Here is a 16344-nt window from a genome sequence, read left to right on the forward strand (position 1 = left end):
CAGTATCTGGGCACAGATGTCTTTTTTCAGTTGACACTGTTGTTGAGAAATTTTGAATTAAGTTGCTGAGGTTTTTAAAACAGGAAGTTTTTAAGAAATCTAGAATTTACCATTTCTTCTGAATATTCAGAAGCTGTAGCTCTAGATATGCATTAGCCTTTGGCAACAATACCTGGAACTGAATTGAAATTGACTCATGTTAAAAGTAGAAAAAAATATCCTCGAGTTTGTCACACTACCTGACCTAATTAATTTTCTTATATTATCTCCCTGGCTGCTTGAGTATGTCATCCTTGCCTTGTAGAGTGTCTAAATTATATTTCTTCATCAAACTTGTGGATAGGCTAAACAGGACCATGGGTGTTGAATTTATTCTGGCCCTGTTTTCACAGGCTGTTTACAAGGCTGACTTGGAATGGTTACGTGGAATTGGTTGGATGCCAAATGATTCTGTTTCTGTCAATCACGCCAAACATGCAGCAGATATCTTCAGCGAGGTACTTTACAATGTTGCCATTCAATACATTTTCCAAGAGAATGAACGAAAGTACATGAGCCAAAATATAGTCATTGCATATCAGCAATTTTAACCATTTTTAAGTGCTGTAACTTAAGCTAGAAATATTTTCCCCAAATAATCCTATAGTATTTCTATCACATTATGGGACCATATTCCTAATATAATATCCAGCACATTCATTGATGCTTGGAATTGTATAAAAGGAAAAATTCTTTGGTCAGCAATAGAAACATATTGGGAGCAGTTTGACCACTTGAAAAAAAAATAGATTTTTATGATACACATATGTGACTTTTGGAGATAAGCAAACTTGTTACTTTATAATCTGTAGGAAGAATAAGAAGCCAACTCATTTATTTAAAAATAAAATGGCAAAAAAGAAAACTAAATTGCCATGAAGATGCTATTCATATAGAGTACTCTGTGCCTCAATAGAGGAGGACCCTTAAATTTAGATAATCTCAGTTCACCAAGACCAGGGACTATGACTAATATTTTTTTCCCATAGAAAAAATATCGCACAAAAATAGAAACTCTCAACTTTACTCCTGTGGATGACAGAGTTGATTATGTGACAGCGAAACAAAGTGGTGAGATCCTTGATGATGTAAGTATATGGCTGTTCTTTTGTTGTTGTTTTTGTTATTTTTAGTTATACACAACAGTAGAGTGTATTTTGACATATCATACATACATGGAGTACAACTAATTCCTATTAGGATCCCATTCTTGTGGTTGTACATGATGTGGAATTTCACTGGTGGTATATTCACATGTGAACATAGGAAAGTTATGTCCCATTCATTCTACTGTCTTTCCTATTCCCATCCCCCCTAAAATTACACAGCCATGCAGATGTCATTTCCAGAGCTTTTCTGCCTCCTTGCATTCAGCATGCAATAACTGCCTGAGAAACATATTTTAAATAACACAGTGATCCTTGCTAGCGATTGCTTGGACATTATAGTTCTTTTGTGGGGGCGGGGCGGGGAGGGTAACTGAGGATTGAACTCTGGGGCACTTGATCACTGAGCCACATCCCCAGCCCTATTTTGTGTTTTAGAGACAAGGTCTCACTGAGTTGCTTAGCACCTCATTGTTGCTGAGGCTGGCTTTGAACTTGAGATCTTCTTGTCTCAGCCTCTTGAGCCACTGGGATTACAGGCATGCACCAGAAGAATGTTTTCTTAATATCAAGTAACTTGCCCCTTTGCCTTTCATTTTTAGATTAAATACCGGAAAGACTGGAATTCCATCAAATCAAAGTACACCCTCACAGAAACCCCACTGCTGCACACTGCCCAGGAGGCTGCTCGGATCCTTGACCAGGTATGGATTTATTCTGATGCCTGATACTTCAGTGGGGATGCAGAACCCTAAAGAAACCATTGGGGATTTATGCACATGGCTCACCTCTCCCTTCTGACACCTCACTTAACTGCTATTGTGGCTCTGTCTTTTAGTACCTCTACAAGGAAGGCTGGGAGAAACAGAAAGCCACAGGTTACATCTTGCCTCCAGATGCGGTGCCATTTGTTCACGCCCATCACTCCAGCGACGTTCAGAGTGAGGTAATGAATTATCCTGTTCTAAGTGTACTGTGCTGGGCATGGCCCTTAAGGGATGTGCATTTCAGCTTGACAGACCTGGGTGAGCTTGCTGAGAGCTGCAGTTTGTGCTCCTCTTTGGATGTTTTCCCATGGGGTTTGGTCTGCTTCTTCCCACCCCCACCTTTTTTTGTTTTGCTTTTTCAACAACTATTGTTTAAGTTTTAATTTTTCCTATATTCTCTTCCCTCTCTAAAATCTCTAGGATTCCAGATAGATATTTTCAGAATTAAAGAATGCATATAGGAATTTTTTTTTTTCTATTTTAAAATAGCAATTTTGGGCTGGGGCCATAGCTCAGTGATAGAGCACCTACCTCACATGTGTGAGGCCCTGGGTTTGATCCTCAACACCACATAAAAATAAATAAATAAAGATATTGTGTCCATCTACAACTAAAAAAAAATATTTTAAAAAATAGCAATTTCTTCATATTTATTTATTTCAGTGCTTTTGGTTATCTGTTCTTGGGGAAGGAGTGTCAAATGGGAGGCTGAATTTGCAAAGGTTCCTTAGAAGATCGTCAGGCTCTCTCTGCCTTGTGTACTTATCAGCACTGACGGGATCTCTACTCTTCTTCCCAACAGCTGAAATACAAAGCTGAACACATAAAGCAAAGAGGTCACTATGTTGGTGTTCCAACCATGAGAGATGATCCTAAACTGGTTTGGTTTGAGCATGCAGGCCAGATTCAGAATGACAGACTCTACAAAGAGGACTATCACAAAACAAAAGCCAAAATCAATATACCTGCTGACATGGTGTCAGTCTTGGCCGCCAAGCAGGGGCAGAACCTTGTCAGTGATATTGATTATCGTAATTACCTGCACCAATGGATATGTCATCCTGACCAAAATGATGTTATTCAGGCAAGGAAGGCCTATGACCTACAGAGTGATGTAAGTGATTTTTGTTTCTTCTTTATCTAGAAATGTATAGTACACTCTGAGAATGATAAGCAGCATTTCACAACCACCTACCTGTCTTTGAAGCTTTAAATCATAAATATTTCATTTGTTCCCAGAAAGGAATTGAGGCTAGATATGAAGTAGAGAAAGATCAGGAGCAGTAGCTGATTGATAGCTTTGCCTATTGACTACATTTCTGAATAGCTTTCTATTATTTTAAAAATCTGCTCTTCTACCCTGTCTGCCATCACCCAACTCCTTATTTATATTCTCATGGAGAATTATCATTAATTTAAAATAGTAATTGGCCTGGGTGAGAAAGGAAATTGAGTTGAGGTTTTGACAATAGTAGGTGATCATATAGACAAGGACCTAGGGATGCCTCATTCCTGCTTTGCCAAGTTCCTTGAGGCCTTTATGAAGAGTTCCTTGTAAGGAGTCAAAGTAAAAGAGACGAATTATTGTTTAAGCTGCACAAAGGCCCAGCATTCCTCACAGAGAGCTTTGGGAAAGCTTGGAGCAGAAAATCTGGCAGTCCACCTTGCACCAAAGCCTGAATTAAGATGGCTCCCTGGCCCCAGGCATAGGTAGCTGAGGAACAGAAGCTGATACATAAAGTTTACTTGCTCTGGTATACAGAGTCACTAATCCTACCTGAGTCTTCTCATCATTACCAGAACATAGACAGGAAGTCAAACCTGCCTGAAGCATAGATGCTGAACTTGAACATCCCTCCTCACTGGTTACTGCCCCAGAATGACTATGGTGAAACTTTAATCAGAGTAGCAGCACCTCCTCATCTGGCATGGGGTGGTCTAGGAGGATCCAGGAGCTGGGAGTGGGGAGTGGTGGTGGTTGAAGAGACAGAGATAAGCTTGATGAGACTGGGAGAGATGCCTACTCCTTCCCTAGAAAAACATTAGCATTTACTTCATTTAGTCTCAATACCATATATACCTTTGCATAACTAAATGTGCCAAGTCAATCTGAGAGTGCCTCCTTCCTGGTAAACCTTTTTTCATGGCTACCACTGAAAATATTGCCCCTGCACCTAGAAGAGCACTCATGTGGGCTTGCTTTCAAGCACTTAACCTTATATCTTAAAGCGCCGTGCATAGTGCTTCATGCACAGTCACAGACTTAAGAAATGTTGCTCCATTGAAACCAATATTAATGAAGGAGATAAAAGCCATGAGAGAGAAATCTTTCTAAAACAAAAAAAAAAAAGAAAGAAAGCAAAACCTGTTTAGAATCTTCTGTCTGTACTCCTGTGTGAGTCATGTGTCCTTCCATCATCTCTCTTCCTACTCTCAGAATGTCTACAAAGCTGACCTAGAGTGGCTCCGCGGCATTGGCTGGATCCCCCTGGATTCTGTGGAACATGTGAGAGTGACAAGGAACCAAGAAATGGTGAATCAGGTATGCAAAGCTCATTCCCTTTTGAACCTGATACCTGTGCTCCTTACCTGTCTTGTAGGGGTAGGTGCCCTGTGGCCGTAGATCTGTTTTCATTATATCTATTGCTTTGCAGATAAAATATAAGAAAGATGCTCTTGACAACTATCCCAACTTCACAAGTGTGGTGGATCCTCCAGAGATTGTTTTGGCCAAGATTAATTCAGTCAATCAAAGCGATGTAAGTTTGCTCTGGATGTACTGAAATACATAGTCAGAGGAGTGAGTGGATTTGGTTTAACTCTAGATAGTTGCTTGTAAAAAATTGGAAGAGGGGTAAATTATAACATAATCTTTAGGGAGATGTCTTAAACTTCACAAGTGGGTAGTATACTGTACCGACCACTTTTAGATATCTCTATATATTCTCATCCAAAATACTCTTACATTAGTTAAAATGGACTAAAATTCAACCAGTTAGGTTTAATGTCTAAATGTAGGTTGATTATTATGTTGCTAGATAGATCCTATAGAAATTTAAATATACATGTATAGTAATCAAAAGGTCTTATTTTCTCTTCTTAGATAAAATATAAAGAAACATTTAATAAAGCCAAGGGCAAGTATATATTTTCTCCAGATACGCCGTATATCTCCCACTCCAAAGACATGGGAAAGCTCTACAGTACCGTAAGTCCTACTTTATGTTATAACTACTCAGTTCCTAATTTATAGGTTCTTGTCAGTATTTACATTCTTAGCTGAATTTATGAAGAGCTGAAATGGTAGGGTGACCTACTGTTTTCATTGCATTTCATCTTCTCTGTTAGGAGTAGCGTAATATTCAAAGCGAAGAGCATGTATTTGGCTGGTAGTTTCTGAGCTTCTGTGATGAGCTCAGTGAGATGAGGCCTTCATGAGCTCACACAAGGGAGAGGAACAGACACAACTAGATCAATAATAATGTGACAAGTGCTATAAGGGCTCCAGGAGCACATAGGAGAGAGCAACTACCAAGAGAAAAAGCAGGAAAGGCTTGTCTTCCTACAGCAGTCATGCAGAAGTATTTCCAGCTAACAGAGGACTTGTGCTCCAAAATTCAGTTCAGCTAATTTAAAGGAGGAGGCGTGTGTGCGTACATGTGTGTGTGTGTGTGTGTGTGTGTGTGTGTGTGTGTGTACATGCACCCGGTAGGAAGCAGTCTTTGGTGATTTGTTCTTTGGCAATTTCTCATCACTTTATATGGAACTTTAAATATAATCAACTCTGTTATAAAGTGCTTCAGAAGCTGTAGATCTAATCTGCAATAAATCAAACGATTGCTGTGTTCTAGGTAGGCACACTAATGGCTAAAAATAAAAATTTAAGCCTTGCTTTGAACATTAATGTTTTACCTTAAGTTTACCAATTGTTTTAGTGGAATCTGAAAGTAGTTAAGTGTAAGATTTTATTGACACATATTTCTTTGTTCTAGATTCTATATAAGGGGGCATGGGAGGGAACCAAGGCGTATGGCTATACCCTGGATGAGCGCTATATTCCCATTGTTGGAGCCAAGCATGCTGACCTGGTGAACAGTGAGGTCAGTATGACCTTTGCCTGTAACTAGGTTTGGGGATCTTTGTTGGGGGGACAAAAGGGACTGGTTAGAAAACTCTACTGATTCTCAACGGTGAATCTGCTTCACAGCTGAAATACAAAGAGACATACGAGAAGCAGAAGGGTCACTACCTGGCCGGAAAACACATCAGTGAGTTCCCTGGTGTGGTTCACTGTCTGGATTTCCAGCAGATGAGGAGTGCGGTAAGCCCTGTGTCTGACTGTTTATAGCCACCCTGTGGCTCCGGATGAACTGGGGGTGGAGTAGTGGGATCTATCTTGGGACTTCCCATTTCTTCCTGAGGACTATAGTCTTCCTCCCTTCATTTCCCTCCTCCACTATAAAACACACGTGGAGGGCTCTGCATGGGGAAAAAGAAAAAGCAACAGGATCTCTATTGACCTTGCACTGTATAAGGATAGCAAACTTAAAAAGGAGAATAAAATAATAAAAGATCACCTTTTAAACATTAATTGATTCTAGAGGTACTGATCCATATTGGAAATAAGACTCTACCGAGATTGATCTGAATCATTTCAGTTTTCATTTTATTTTCTAATTTTTTGTCTTTAAAAATATTATTCTTTAGTTGAATTACAGAAGAGATTATGAGGACACAAAAGCTAATGTTCATATTCCCAATGACATGATGAATCATGTGCTGGCTAAAAGGTGCCAGTACATCCTGAGTGACCTGGAGTATCGACACTACTTCCACCAGTGGACGTCTCTTCCAGAAGAACCCAATATTATTCGTGCCCGAAACGCCCAGGAGATCTTAAGTGATGTATGATGTCCTCTCTGTATCTTTACTTAGTTAAAGGCTTCACCCCAGCCTTTGTTAGCTCTCCATGCTCCAATTACCCTGTGCTTATCGACCCAGCAACTTTAAACTGAGTGACATGAATAATACCACCTCTTAGTGTGAGAATCCCTTTGAACCTTAGGACACCTAGTTTAAATAGTTAATCTCTTCAAGACTAGACTAAGGCTTAGGTGCTGCTGTCCCTGGGTTTTATATACCAGGACATTAAAAACCTTCTAGCTGGCAAGAGGCCTACCAAGTCTCCACTAAGCATAGTCAAGGGCCAATAGGAAATTATCAGGATGCTCAATTGTAAATTCAGAACACCTGTCACATTTCATTGTTCTTTCTTGCAGAATGTATATAAAGATGACTTGAATTGGCTAAAAGGCATTGGTTGCTATGTTTGGGATACACCCCAGATCCTCCATGCCAAGAAATCATATGACCTCCAAAGTCAGGTAAGCTAATCTTCCTAGAAGCACTGGCTGTCCACAGGCCATTGGAATCCTTGGTGGTATCAGTGGGCTACTGGCCAGCCTATGTCTATGCTCTGTTGGAGAAGCTTCTGGAATAGTGTATGATCTAAGGGAATCAAGCATCCCCTTCACCTGCTCCTAACTAAATGTCTCTGGTATTCTGCTTGGTGCTGGATCTTTTTGGTTTGGGTTTCTCCTAGGGTTAAAATCTATGCAAATTTACAACAGAAAGTTATCTGAGACGTTCGACGTCTTGAGCTATTCTGAAGCATCTGTACCTTGGCCAGGTTAACTTTTGGAAAGTGGGAAGCAAAAGCATACTTTGACCACAGGGTATATGTTAAAGGAAAAAATAAATTCTGGAACATTTTCTAGCATATAGTTGAGCTCTGATAGGGCAGGTGCAATAGATGGTTGACATTGTGTAGCTGCTATCAGGGTGGAGAATGGGCATACAGAAGGCCACAAAGTGAAGAAGAGTCCTTGGTAAAGATCTAGACTCCACCCTTGGACAAGGGAGATTTTTTTTTCTTTTGGGTTGCCATACAAGGGCTGAAGAACTACAGTGCAATAGCCTGTTTTTTAGGATTAAAGCAGAAACCCAAAACTAAGTCAAGTCACATCTAAGTTGGCACAGACAATTAAAAGTGATGACAGATGGGTGTCTTATCATTATGGGTGACTTCTGTTTTTCTTTACAGCTCCAATACACAGCAGCAGGTAAACAAAATCTACAAAACTACAACCTGGTCACAGATACTCCACTTTACGTGACTGCTCTCCAAAGTGGCATTAACGCCAGTGAGGTACGTCTTCCTTCTTCTTCCAGGGACAAGGCATTTCTTGTCTTTATACGTTTCTCTGACAGTAGAAGTGAATAAGCAATTCTTTCTTTGCAGGTGAAATATAAAGAAAATTATCATCAAATTAAGGACAAATACACCACAGTTCTGGAAACAGTGGATTATGACAGAACCAAGAACCTGAAGAGTCTTTATAGCAGTGTGAGTTGGGATTCTTTCCTCTTATATATGAGCCATCCTTTCCTTTTCAAAGATAATAGGAGAATAAGTGGAGATAAGTATCCTATCCCCCCAAAGGGTTTTCCGGGTTTTCTTCTGGATCTTCAAATTCCCACTTTGTCTCATAAGATTCTTATCTGTATAATTAAATAAACCTCAATTTGGAGAGAAGTCCTTGGGTTGGCAAGGAATTTCTGAGAAGTCCAGAAATGAGGAAAAACCTGCTCTTGAGGAGCTGATCAGAATGCCCTGTCCCATAGTCACAAGATTTGTAACCCTTCCAGAACCTGTACAAGGAAGCCTGGGATAAAGTGAAAGCCACCAGCTACATCCTGCCAACCAGCACCCTGTCTCTGACACACGCCAAGAACCAGAAGCACCTGGCCAGCCGTGTAAGTTGAGTACAAACATGACAGCCACACACACCCGCCCTCTCCTGCTCCCCATGTAGAGAATCCTTCAAACCGGTTCAGAGGTTGCCCAGAGGTATCTAGGCACCTCCACAGCAAATAATTCCTGAGTCTGCGCTCACCAACTCCTCTCGGGGCCCTGTGGTCCAGGGAGGATCACAAACACCAGCAAGAATGCAGAAGTGACCTTTTAGGCTGCCTGTCTGCAGAGGATGTAGATGGAAAGTCTCTGTTTTAGCCAGAAGTGAGGAAAGAAGAAGATATAATAGATCATTTAAAATAAGCTCTTAGCTGAGCTTGGTGGTGCATGCCTATAATCCAAGCGGCTCCAGAGGCTGAGACAGAAGGAGGGAGAGTTCCAAGCCAGCCTCAGCAAAAACTAAGCAACTCAGTGAGACTTGTCTCAATAAAATATAAAATAGGGCTGGGGGTATGGCTCAGTGGTTGAGTACCCTTGAGTTCAATTCCTGGTAACTCCCCCACCACCTCCACCAAAAATAAATAAATAAATAAATAAACTCTTGTCAATTGAATAATGTACATTTGGGGGCAAAAATACGATTATGATAACTGGGTATCACACCATTCCCAAATAAACAGAACAGACCAGGCCAGAGGGGCAGACTTTTTACTTGGAAAGAGGAGTTTTATAGATAGGATTTACAAAGCCCAGTGGAGGCTTTTTCCTTTAGTCATGAAAACAGTTACAGAGGCAGGATTCTTGACCAATTGTTTTTGGAACATGGTGGTGCACAGGGAAATTAAAAAGGGATTCTAACCTCAGTTTATTAAAAAGAAGTTTTAAGAAAAAAAAAAGAGTTCTTTTGAATATTATCCTCTTTATAGCTGAGGAATACGTTAGTTAGAAAGAACTGGAATGTTCTGGAAAATTCTGGTGGACATTTTGGTTGGTCTCCCGTCAATGAAGGGCTTAGTTGGAATTCTGAAACAAATTCTCCCAACTCCCTTTTTCCACTGAGATGTGGGTCTCTGGGTTCTAAGAGAGTTTTTATTTTATTACCATGTGCTAGGAGTTTGGATCTTCATCTCTGCTCTAACACCTAATTCACATGATCATGGAACATTAATTCATAGATAACACAGCATAAGAGCTGAAAGTTTTCCCTCAGCTATTTGCACTTTGTTTTTGAAAACCTTATAGAAACTGAAATTTGGTTGTCTCCCCTAAGCATTGGGTTTTTCAGTTATTAAAAACAAAGAAAGGGATGTAGCTTAGTGGTAGAGTGCTTGCCTAACATGCTCAAGGCCCTGTGGTCCCTAGCACTACAAGATAGATAGACAGACAGGAATTCCTGAGCAGAGTTTTAATCTTTTATTTTCAATAGTAAGAAAAAAAGCCATTATCACAAAAGAGATTATTTAATAATCACATAATTTGGGGCTGGGGGCTGGGGATGTGGCTCAAGTGGTAGCGCGCTTGCCTGGCATGCATGCGGCCCGGGTTCGATTCTCAGCACCACGTACAAACAAAGATGTTGTGTCCACCGATAACTAAAAAATAAATATCAAAAAATTCTCTCTCTCTCTCTCTCTCTCTCTCTCTCTCTCTCTCTCTCAAAAAAAAATAATAATTTGGGGCTGGAGGTACAGCTCAGTGGTAGAACACTTGCCTAGCATGGGGTTAAAGCCATGCATTTGATTCTCAGCACTACAAAACAATAAAAATATAGTAGAGACTAAAGGTCATGTAATCTTAAAAATGAGTTGGTTAGGGGTTGGGGTGGTGGACCAGTGGTAGAGTGCTTGCCTAGCATGCATGAGGCACTGGGTTTGATCCTCAGCACCACATGAATGTAAAATAAAGATATTGTGTCTACCTAAAAAATTTAAGAATAAATATTTTTTAAAAAAATGAGTTGGTTATAGTGGCAGCAAAGCCTCCATTGGTATAGATGTTTTGAAAACAATGAGGGGCTGGGAATATAGCTCAGTGGAAGAGTGTTTGCCTAGCACTCATGAGGCCCTGGGTTCAATCCCCAGCACCACAAGAAACGAAAGCAAACATAATAACTAAAATTTTATAGTGTTCTGCAATTTAGGAGTACTTTCAGATACGGCCTGATAAAGCTTCACAATGACCCTGTGGTATGCATTGGTTCCTATATCTCTCTATAAAGACAAGGAAATAAGTTCAGGGGAATGATGTCCCCAAGTCAGCCAGATCTTGGGACCAGGTCCTTCCCATTAAATCTCATTTTTTTTTAAACAAAATAAATCCATTACTTTCTTTAACAATTTCACCCCTTCTATTTTTTTTTCTATAGATCAAGTACCGAGAAGAGTATGAAAAATTCAAAGCTCTTTATACTTTACCAAAAAGTGTTGAAGATGATCCCAACACAGCGCGGTGCCTCCGGGTTGGCAAGTTTAACATTGATGTAAGTAACTCCTGAGGTCTTACTTCAAGCCAAGAAAAATAGCTATGTATTATCTATCTGAACATTTTCCATTGAACTATGCAAGGGGCACTGACTTTTAATATATACAGAAGCTAAACATTATCTCAGCCTTTGTTGCTTTAAAAAAATTTATTTGTAGTATTACTTTGTGAAAAGTGTCCAAAAATTACTGCACTCACCCTGTCCCCACGGCTTGCTATGAGCTGGCTGCCCTGACTTCTCTGGTATAGGAGCAAGGCATGTATTCCATGATGGCTTGTCACAATTGTCCTGTATAATGAGCATGTAACTTTAACTTCACAGCGCCTGTACAGATCAGTTTATGAAAAGAACAAGATGAAAATCCACACCATACCTGACATGGTGGAGATGGTTACTGCTAAGGATTCTCAGAAGAAAGTCAGTGAGATCGATTACCGCCTGCACCTCCATGAGTGGATTTGCCACCCCGACTTGCAAGTCAACAGTCATGTCAGGAAAGTCACAGATCAGATCAGTGATGTAAGCCCACTGCCTAGTTGGGGCCCCTGTTTTACCCCCACTCACCCAACCTGAGGAGACGCAGACTTACCTAAATGTTTGCTTCAGCCTTTCCTATGTATCCATGGATCTGGCTGGGTTGGGGAGCAACACCTGGAGGAAGGGCTCTCTGTGTGGGTGTTTCTGTGGCATCCTTAGCCTCGTTGCATAACTAATATCTTTTGGGTTTTATTCCCCAAAGTCATCTGGGTCCAGGTTTGCCTGTTTCTTAGTGTTGATATTACGTTCACTTTTTTTTTTTTTTTCCTGATCCCCTGCATTGGCTGAAACCCTCCAGATTGTGTACAAGGATGATCTCACCTGGCTGAAAGGAATCGGTTGCTATGTCTGGGACACTCCAGAGATTCTCCATGCAAAACACGCTTATGATCTACGCAATGATGTACGTTTCCTTATTTCTTTCTTTTTCTTTTCTTTTTATTTTATTTATTTATTTATTTATTTTTTTTTTTGGTATATTTCCATCTGTATATGGTCTTATTGAGGAGATAGTATGCAAAGTAGGGACACTGTCATAGACCAACTGTGGATTAAATCATGTTGAGGGTGGCTGAGCTGGAGAAAGGTGCTAGAACAGAACAGCTGTTTCTCAACAGTGCATCTGGCATTCCTGTCAAACAGCATGGTCCAGCTGTGTCATTGTCCTTTGGTAGAGAAAGGATATCTGGCTCTTCTGTCTGCCTTTTGGACTTTCTTGAATACAGTAATAAGAACATAATTGTCATTATAGGCAAATATCGTCAGCTAGGAGTTTATGGACTATAGGCAGGATCTTCTTACAAAGAGCAGATTTATCAGGCAAATTTATATTTCGATGAGGAGTTCAGTAAGAAAGCTTAAACTTTCCTAGAAAAGCAGCCATAGAGTCTTCTAAAGACTCTAGAAGCCTCAGAGGACTATAAGCATTAGTTACACGGATGGTTATAACATTCAAATCCATTGTAGTCTGTCGAATGAGTGTTGATGAATGTGAATCTCATGAGTTAAAAGCTATAGAACTCTCTGTGAAAGCCAGCAGTTTCTAGTGTAATAAATGGTCTAATGCAGGCTGTTTCTTTCCTCTTGGCAGATCAAGTACAAAGCTCATGTGCTGAAAACGAGGAATGACTACAAGTTGGTCACTGATACACCAGTCTATGTCCAAGCTGTCAAAAGTGGGAAACAGCTAAGCGATGTAAGCACTTTCTGGGGAATTTACAATGGACAGTAACAAAGACAGAGGCCACTACTTGGTCAAAGACTGGGCAGCACCAGCCTTTCCTAACTGGGAAACCAGAGTTGGTCCCTGGACAGTACTTCAGATGCTGACTTTGTTTGGTAACACATGACGTGTCAAGTACTTCACTGGGGTGGAGTTGTAAGTGAGCTGGTCTGTGAAATACTTCGTGTTTTAGAGCTTCCAAAGCCATTTCTTGTATCTATGTGTCATGAGCAACTGTTTCTTTCTCAGTGTCTAGGCCTTCTAATAATTAGGGCCAACTGGGGCAGAGTAAAAAGCCAGCAGGCTCTAAACTGGAAGTGTGGGTGGAGTCCTGCCTCTACCTGGTGAATCTGACCTGGTGAAAAGCATTTAGTCCCCTGAGCCTCAGCATCCTTATGCATAAAATGGGAAAATATACAGAGCAAATACAAAGTGCTTCTTAACAATTAAATCCTCAGGCTTGTAAATAAATATTCGATCCCCAGTGAGTTAAGAGGTTGAGATCTATTATTTTGGAACTTCTTGTGATGAAATGCCCAGGTTTCCTCCTCTCATATCTGGGGTGTCTTCACTTCTCAGTCCAGTGTCCACAACCTGGCCCTGATCCTGCTACAAGAAACAAGAACATGTCAGAGTTCTCTAGGGAAAGAGAAGCAGGCTACTGATTTTTTTTTTTTTTAAGAGAGACTCTGGTTTCCATTTACTTTGCTTCTTTCTAATAAGGTTGCCTTGGTCTGAATCAACTCACTCTGCTTCTGTCTACACCCAGGCTGTCTATCACTATGACTACGTGCACAGTGTCAGAGGCAAAGTGGCCCCAACCACAAAAACTGTGGATCTGGACCGAGCACTTCATGCGTACAAGCTCCAGAGTGAGGTGAGTGGTGAGAACTTGAACGTACCACCAGTAATCCAGACTATTGGCTCCCGTGGAAGCAACCGCAATGTGGGCGTCTTCTTGATCCGACCTTGCAAAATATAAATACTATTCCATTCAATGAGTTGGCAAAACAAAAACAAAACATCACCTGTCTTTCTCTTTGCTGACAGAATCCTCCTATCAAGCAATCAAATAAATAATAGTAATATTTATAAAATATTGCTGAAATTTTTTTCAAATATTGCTAAAATATGTCAAAAGCTTAAAAATGCAATAACAAAGACAAAGCATTAAATTAAAAAAAAAACTTCTAACAGTAAGAGAAAAATGTAGACATGACTGTTGGAATTTAGAAGAAAAAGAACTTAGGCCCCACTCGCATATTTATTCTCTTTATTCTGCATTACTCTGTGGAGGTGTTTTGATCTCAATTATATTTTCAACTTCCCATCTTGGATATTAGAAGTAATTTAATTTTTAATTTTAAACAATATTCTTAATCCTGTAGTTCCCTGAGAGCCACAATACTTAAGGTCATAGTTAGAAAGTCCCCTAACTCCTGGCATGAGTATGTGCATCCTGACCACTTCCTAGCCTGTGTCAAAGCACTGTGCTATGGAGCAGGGAGAAGGGAAGTTGGGGAGGGCAACACAAAGAGGTGCCTAATCATTAAGACTGGCTCAGGGATTGGTGAGGGTTTGAATATCACCTGAAGTTGGGATTTTGACTGCCTATCTTCTCTGCATTTCACAAATTCTTGCTAAATGCTCTGCATGCAGTCAACTGGGTATGTATTTGAAGCAGAAAAAGAATTACTTTCCATTTGCTATTTCTTTTTTTTTTCTTTTTTTTTTTAGAGAGAGAGAGAGAGAGAATTTTATTATTTATCTTTTAGTTATTGGTGGACACAACATCTTTGTTTGTATGTGGTGCTGAGGATCGAACCCGGGCCGCACGCATGCCAGGCGAGCGCGCTACTGCTTGAGCCACATCCCCAGCCCCTCCATTTGCTATTTCTTTCATTCAGCATTATTTTTCCAAAACAATGGGTTCAGAGCAATGTGATTCATTTCATGCTCTTAGAACTTACTTGCTAGGCATGATGGTGCACACCTATAATCCCAGTAACTCGGGAAACTGAGGTAGGAGCATCGTGAGTTCAGAGCCAGCCTCAGCAATGGTGAGGCACTAAGCAATTCAATGAGACCCTGTCTCTAAATAAAATACAAAATAGGGCTGGGGATGTGACTCAGTGGTTGAGTGTCCCTGAGTTCAATCCCCAGTATCAAACAAACAAACAAATAGAACTTACTTAAATTCTTCCTAAAATCAGTTTATTGAGCATCAATCTATTGAGTATCTGATTTTAAAAATCTAATATGAGTTATATGTGATTTGTTCAACTGGGATAAGTTTTTGATGCTAACTGTCATTTAACCTATTCTTCATTTTGGCAGAATCTGTACAAAACTGGCCTGCGCTACCTGCCTACTGGGTATAGGCTTCCAGTTGATACCCCTCACTTCAGACACAACAAGGACACCCGATACATGAGCAGTTATGTGAGTGGCCTCCTTGTTCATTTGGGATCTGAAGCTGGGTGGGAGGGAACTATTATTAGTTAATAACCTAATGTTCAATATGATATAATGATGGGAGAAGGGGACAGCATTTTGGGGGCAGGTGCTGTAGAATCAACTGTGTCTGCAGTCAGGCAGGGTCTGGGTAGCCCAGTGAGTTAGGATGGGACATTCATGGGAGCTTTGGCTCAGGACTCATGGCTGTCATGATCCCTCTACTTCTGCTAGCCTCAGTACAGAAACATCCTGAAGCATCGAATCCATTTACTGGAAATTCAGCTTTGCACACACACTACTGAGGCCTGTAGAAGATATGTCACTGTGTGTCTCTTAGAAAAGAAAGGACTTCTTTCCCAGCTGTTGCCACTGATACCACCCTTCCTCATTTTAAAAAGTACCAGATTGTACCTGCTTGATGCAGTTATCCCATGGGCAAGTCCTAGAGAAGTTTGGTCATCCCTGTGACTGGCCACAGACTGTACTCATAACCCAGCCTTTGGCTGCAGACCTAGTTCTCCTCTCCCTGCTGACTTTGAGTCCTGGAAAACAATCCTGCTGGCCAGATAAGGTTGTGGCCCATTACGTGCTTTCAAAGCAGAGAGTAACAGATATGAAAATCTACCATGTTATATTTTTAAATCAGTCTACAGTCATTTATCAATTTTGAAATTATTCTCTTGTTCTTCTTCACATTTCTAATTTCCTAGCCACATTGGTCCAAAAAAATGTAGGCTTTTCTTGCATTTTTTTTAAATTTTATTTTTTTTTTAATTTTCATTATTAGTTGTTCAAAACATTACAGAGTTCTTGACATATTATATTTCATACATTTGATTCAAGTGGGTTATGAACTCCCATTTTTACCCCGTATACAGATTGCAGAATCACATCAGTTATACATCCACAGTTTTACATATTGCCATACTATCTTACAAAAAGATTTCATACAGAAAGGTTAAAATTTATTCCTTTCTGGG

The 16344-nt window shown here is 40.3% G+C and overlaps 1 protein-coding gene across 18 annotated transcripts in view; it reads left to right on the forward strand.

The window, feature by feature from the left end:
- Neb (nebulin) overlaps nt 1-16344 on the forward strand; it is a 206248-nt gene that overhangs the window by 131440 nt on the left and 58464 nt on the right. For all 18 annotated transcript variants that reach the window (XM_076866351.2, XM_076866352.2, XM_076866354.2 and 15 more), the window contains exons 94-114: nt 393-497; nt 1029-1127; nt 1748-1849; nt 1984-2091; nt 2715-3026; nt 4350-4454; nt 4567-4671; nt 5016-5120; nt 5905-6012; nt 6120-6233; nt 6620-6817; nt 7192-7296; nt 8016-8120; nt 8214-8318; nt 8621-8728; nt 11032-11145; nt 11470-11667; nt 11984-12088; nt 12776-12880; nt 13677-13784; nt 15245-15349. In XM_076866351.2, coding sequence (XP_076722466.2) covers nt 393-497; nt 1029-1127; nt 1748-1849; nt 1984-2091; nt 2715-3026; nt 4350-4454; nt 4567-4671; nt 5016-5120; nt 5905-6012; nt 6120-6233; nt 6620-6817; nt 7192-7296; nt 8016-8120; nt 8214-8318; nt 8621-8728; nt 11032-11145; nt 11470-11667; nt 11984-12088; nt 12776-12880; nt 13677-13784; nt 15245-15349 — 2619 coding nt within the window. The remainder of the gene's footprint in view (nt 1-392; nt 498-1028; nt 1128-1747; nt 1850-1983; nt 2092-2714; nt 3027-4349; nt 4455-4566; nt 4672-5015; nt 5121-5904; nt 6013-6119; nt 6234-6619; nt 6818-7191; nt 7297-8015; nt 8121-8213; nt 8319-8620; nt 8729-11031; nt 11146-11469; nt 11668-11983; nt 12089-12775; nt 12881-13676; nt 13785-15244; nt 15350-16344) is intronic.

Source organism: Callospermophilus lateralis, chromosome 9, assembly GCF_048772815.1.
Source record: "Callospermophilus lateralis isolate mCalLat2 chromosome 9, mCalLat2.hap1, whole genome shotgun sequence".
Classification (NCBI taxonomy): domain Eukaryota; kingdom Metazoa; phylum Chordata; class Mammalia; order Rodentia; family Sciuridae; genus Callospermophilus; species Callospermophilus lateralis.